Below are 5,826 nucleotides of genomic sequence, written 5' to 3'. Positions count from 1 at the left end.
CACACACACACACACACACACACAGAGAAGAAGACAGTGTGTGTTTGTCTGAGATGAGAAGCCTGCCTTTGTGAGTTGCTCCGAGGCCTCCGCTCTGATTGGGTGATTCAGTGATGGAGAGCAGAACTCTATGGAGCATGTGCAGAACTGGGTTATGTAACCTTTGTGAATCACGCACGCACGCACGCACACACTGTACTGATAGAGTATGTTTAGGCCACACTCTATATTTGATGTATTTCACTGCACTGGCACAGCACCGTCATTTGGACCATAACAGAGGAATGTGGGTGAGTGTTGCTTAATAACTCCTTTGAATACAGACAGACTGGCGACAAGAACAAAGTCATCCTTCTACCTGTCAACTGCTGCTTCTAAAAGACTGGCTTCAAAGTATTTTACTTCACCTGGTTAGAGCTACCATACTGTAAGAAGATATAGCCTATGGATCATAAAGCTGCTCGTCCTGTGATGAATTAAAAAGGCTTTATTTAGATGGCTGTTTCATATGGAAATCTTACATTAAAAATAGACTCACCACCAGATGGCTCTACAAAGAAGAGAGGGAGCCATCTGGTTGTTATACTTTCCATTTGTCAATCCTGAGATCACTGGCTGTGTGCTGAGGTGTTTGAAATCATGATGTCTAGGAAAGAGGACTCTGTGTTTTGAGGGCTCCACCCTGAAGAAGGCCATTAGGCTGGTTGGAGATGAGCAGCGCCTCACCTGTTACAGACGAGAGCAGGCAGCAGCAGCAGCAGGGGGCGGAGACTAACAGACGCCGCATTTCAGTCTTTTATACCACACGCTACCATGTCTCTCTTAATACTACGTCATCTTACATCGCCGCGGTGGAGCTGCTACTCTACACACCTGCTGAGAGGAGATTTTGCGTTGAATCAGACAGAGACAGTGACCAAGCGTCTGGATTTGAGGAGTTGGGAGTGAGAACGCATCGTTGCCCACGTGTGCATGACGCCAGAGCCAGTCAGGATCAAGTCGGACACAAATCTAACCGGCATGCAACGGGCACCGATTCCCAGTGATTTCCATATGAAATAACCATTTAAATAAAAAGCTTTTTCATTTTTTCCCAAGAAGAGTGCCTTGGACCTTTTGTTCTCTTTTAAAGTTGTGTGATCCCTTTCCAAAGAGCATCTTCAGGATTTGGAACTTCTGTGCACCCCAGAATTTGTTCTTCTTCACCTATTATCAATATGTATATGTCTATGTATGTATAGATTTAATTTGATTAAAATTAATTAATTTAATAGATTTTTAATTTTAATTAAAAAGTAAATTGTAATTTACCACTGGGGATCAATAAAAAGTATACATTTAAATTAAATTAATTAATTAATTAATTATTGTTAAGCAATAACATTACTTTTAGTAATTTATTTTAAATGTTTGCAAAGTATTTCAATTTTGGGCTTTATTTGAACATTTCTTCACCACTTTTAGCTAATCACTCACACTGTTTAGCCATTACTTTTAACTTGTTGTTATTTCTACCATCTATTCATTACTTTTAACTTGTTGTTATTTCTACCATCTATTCATTACTTTTAACTTGTTGTTATTTCTACCATCTATTCATTACTTTTAACTTGTTGTTATTTCTACCATCTATTCATTACTTTTAACTTGTTGTTATTTCTACCATCTATTCATTACTTTTAACTTGTTGTTATTTCTACCATCTATTCATTACTTTTAACTTGTTGTTATTTCTACCATCTATTCATTACTTTTAACTTGTTGTTATTTCTACCATCTATTCATTACTTTTAGCCAAACCTCTGCGCCCACTTGCTAACTATCTTTCACACTCTTACATAACTGCAACATGTTGTGTTCAGTTGACTTAGTGTTAATATCTGGTGATATTTTTCCAATCAATCATGATTTAAATTGTTTCAAATTAGTTGTTCTACTCTCCAAACTTTTCAAGTCCCCCCTGGGGTGCCCGGACCTGTGGTTGGGAATCCCTGATCTACGTCATCTAATTCCACCTACCCGTGTCCAGAGGGCGCGATGAAGTACAGGCAGCAGTGGACTCTGTTGTCCGGCATGGATCTTCGGTTCACTCTTGACTCTGCATTCAGGAAGTCCTCGCACTTACTGTCAATGTAGTTTATGACTGGCTGCCAACTGGAAGATGGGAAAAATGAAGAAATGAGGCGAAGAGAAGAGGAGGACATTGGATAACCACAAAGAACATCTGATCATTTGGAAACACTCGGATTATGCCAGCACGCCTCACCAGTTACTGTTGTCCACAGCATCACCAAACCCTGGAGTATCGACAATAGTGAGTGTCAACTGGACCCCCCCTTCCTTAATCAGCACTTTGGACTGCTCCACCTGAAACACACCAACATTTACACTGTTTAGTACACTCCTGGTCCGAATCAAAACCTATTCCTATACTACATTTGACTTGTTGGAGTGTTCTCATAACCTTTCTGTATTTGTGCAGATGGCTTGCATTTCTTCTGTGAAAAGGATAGTGTAGCATAATAGCCAACAATATAGACAGCTGCAAAACATGTAAATTAAAAATATCTTAACTAAATAGCCTATATTGCATAAAAACGGGCCTATCTCTGAAAATGCTTTTCTTTAGTTTTACCAGTGTTTCCCACACACACACTAATTTGTGGTGGTCTGGTGTTAGTTCCGGTAGCAGGCTACAGGCGAGAGGGTGCTGGATAAGACGGGGACTGTGTGTGTCTGCGTTGTTCAGCAGTTGTCGGGTATGTGAGAGGAAATACATCTAACATGCAAACGCATATCCGACGCCATCACCCAGATGAACCAATCACTGGAACGAGCTGTCCAACTTCTCTCCCCCCACAGTGCTTAACTAGCCTTTAGATACAAATACATATAGGGCTTTAAGTATTTGCTGCATGTACTCATACCTCGTTACAACATGCCATCCCGTCCACATATTTGGTTTCATTAATCTATGTAATTTGCACTTTCATATTTAACAGATGCTGTATTTTCAGTTTTATAGCTGATTGTCTTACTTTGTTAATAAGTTCCAGATGGATTCTGGAGATGACTTATTGTTTACTGTGCACATCTGACTTTACACACTTCAGGCTGTTGCAGCTAGCCCGGAGGAGATGTGACACCAGGTGGTGCAGCCTGAGAAATGCACATTAAAAAAAAAGATTTACCTTCTGCATTTTTGTTTTGCTTTTCCCTCCATTGTACCAAACTCGTTCCGAACCGTGATGTCTGAACCGAGGTATAAACCGAACCGGGACTTGTGTACTGTTCCACCCCTAATAGGCAGGGATGTGCTATTGACAAAATACACACGGAGATACACGGGTAAGAGCCAATGAGGTTAACTTTATTTAATACTGCACATGACGGTTTCTTTTGCGAGGTGCAAATGGTCCACCAGAACCAGTTCCTTCTTGAGACTATTTAGCAGAGCCGCGCTAGCTGCACCCGGAGCTCAGGCCCTCCCAGGACCACTGCGATTGTTTAGGACTATGCAAGACTATCAGACCAGTAGGGCATCAGACCAGTCCGGGATCGGAGCCCTGGCATTAGTTAGTTTGCACTGGCTGAATTGGAGCTGCTACAGCCGGGCTATCTCAGTAACATGAGTCTGCGGGAAGTGAGGGACCAAGATCCATCATTTCCTGCAACTCGTCTGCTGTTCCCTCGCTTTACTGCATTCTTTCACAAGGCCATCTAGTTATTTTAGGATCCCCCCCCTTTTAAAACTCAAACTACAGCCCTCTCGCTCTAACACAAACATTCTTCAGCTTCCACAAACATTCAGATAATCTGACTGACTTTACAGCTGAGCATATATATATATATATATATATATATATATATATATATATATATATATATATATATATATATGCACGCACTACAGTCATTTGACATATTTAAGTTTAATTGTTCACCCAGGCTGTGTTTGTACTGTAAGTGTTTGTGCATGACATGTCAGCCATCTCAAAACCAAATCTGCTATTTTCCACCGTTTCCGTGAAGAAAAACAGATTGGTAGAAAACCTCAAAAATGCCGTCAGTCTCAACACCATCATTTAAAAAGAAATTGGATCTGGGTGAAGGCGAGTGAGCGACGAAGCATGGGAGATTGTTCTGGAATATAAATACTCTGACCCAGTCTCTCCCCCCTCAGCCTCAGACCACAGCACCCATGGCGAACACACTAACACACAATGACTGCTACTCGCACGACAGCATGTACGCCCTGGTTGCGCTCATGGGGTTCACATGAGGTTCGCTGTGAGTGACGGACCAAAATGGAGTTGGGAGCAAGATGCCCTTAATGTTTTCTGTCTAGCCAAAACAGAGTCAACGTAGCACCATGCTGAGACTCCAACACAACATAGGGGGCTGTCAAGTGGAGATGCAAAAGATACAGCAACATCACCTGATTTCTTAACTGAAATCCCAATGGAAATACAAGGCTTTCTCTTCCAACAGCACAACATTCATTCAAGAGTTGGTGCAGTCAGACTCTTAATTACTGTATTTTTGGCATTTTTTGTATTGCCCTGTGATCAAATGATTACATGATTTTCTATGTTGGGAAAGTCTGTATTGCTGGGTGGAATTACAAACTGAACAATTTGTTTCGATTTGCTCCCATGAAATTGATTCTACAAACCAGATTTCTTTCATCGAACCACAAAAGACAAAATGGTCAACTTTTCTCTAATCACTTCAGCTGAGCAGGAACTGACGATTGTATATTCTGATTAAAATCAGGAACTCTCTAAGCGTAAAAGCTCATTCTTGACTGTGGAAACAGTCGTTTGACAAGCTTGCTACAGGTCAACAATGCAAATTTGTGTTAAAGTTCTTCAAAGTCAAACTCCAGCAAACCCATTGATTGTGGTGAAACTGATGATTAATGGTGAAATAAATGAGGAAGACTGATGATGACTTCCCAATTTTGACATTTTAAGGATGGCGTGACCTGCCCATTAGCAGAGATTCTACTGAGAGCTAACTCAGTTGATAGTTTAGGTATATATCGTCCTGGTTTAAGAGGGCTGCCTCCACTTCAAATATTTATCAGTTACTTTGAAATCCACATGAACCACTCTTCACGTCGCTATAAATCAGATCCACTGAACAGCACTTCTTTAAAAAGAAGATGTCACTTTAAAAGCTGGGTGGGTGTTAGGTTTCATGGGAACATTTTTGCCCTGATACTGACCCTTTTAGGCCCCAAGGGAAATATAAGGACTCTCAAACAATACTCGGTCTCTGCCCAGTCACCTCTCACTAACCCTCCACTGCCTCAGTCCTAACATACACTCTGTCCCACTGCTTTTCTGTCCATCTTCTCCTGCAACCAGCATCCCTCCTTTACCCCCTTGGCTGCATCGCTCCTAGTCTCGCATAGACAGACCTTCCTCCACAGCTGTGCGGAAGAAGGTCTGGCTAGTCCACACACCATTCCTGGATGGGAGAAAAACCTGCTCTGGTTTATTGGCATTTCTTTAAACCAATCAAAATCTCGGGTGGCGCTAAGCGCCAGATGGAGGGATGGTGCCGCTGCAAACATTTTTTAGTCCATCCATCCATCCATCTTTGTCCACTTATCCGGTGGCGGGTCGTGGGGGCAGTAGCTCCAGCAGAGTCCCCAAACGTCCCTTTCTCAAGCCACATTAACCAGCTCCGACTGGGGGATCCCAAGGCGTTTCCAGGCCAGGGTGGAGATATAATCCCTCCACTTAGTCCTGGGTTCTCCCTGAGGCCTCCTACCAGCTGGACGTCCCTCCACCTAGTCCTGGGTCTTCCCCGAGGCCT

General features: G+C 42.3%; 1 protein-coding gene and 1 long non-coding RNA gene across 2 annotated transcripts in view; one reads left to right on the top strand and one right to left on the bottom strand.

Annotated features, from left to right (window-relative positions):
* The window catches only part of LOC116693485 (septin-7-like), a 50,727-nt gene that overhangs the window by 16,296 nt on the left and 28,605 nt on the right, over positions 1-5,826 (bottom strand). The window contains 2 exon segments of the mRNA XM_032522489.1: positions 2,020-2,154; positions 2,267-2,367. Coding sequence (XP_032378380.1) covers positions 2,020-2,154; positions 2,267-2,367 — 236 coding nt within the window.
* LOC116693513 (uncharacterized) lies at positions 192-2,837 on the top strand. The gene is made up of 2 exons (XR_004332949.1): positions 192-290; positions 1,955-2,837. It is a non-coding gene; the product is annotated as an uncharacterized LOC116693513 (long non-coding RNA).

Source organism: Etheostoma spectabile, chromosome 8, assembly GCF_008692095.1.
Source record: "Etheostoma spectabile isolate EspeVRDwgs_2016 chromosome 8, UIUC_Espe_1.0, whole genome shotgun sequence".
Lineage (NCBI taxonomy): Eukaryota > Metazoa > Chordata > Actinopteri > Perciformes > Percidae > Etheostoma > Etheostoma spectabile.
Note: the sequence above shows the minus strand (reverse complement) of the source record. Positions and strands in the feature narration are given on the sequence as shown.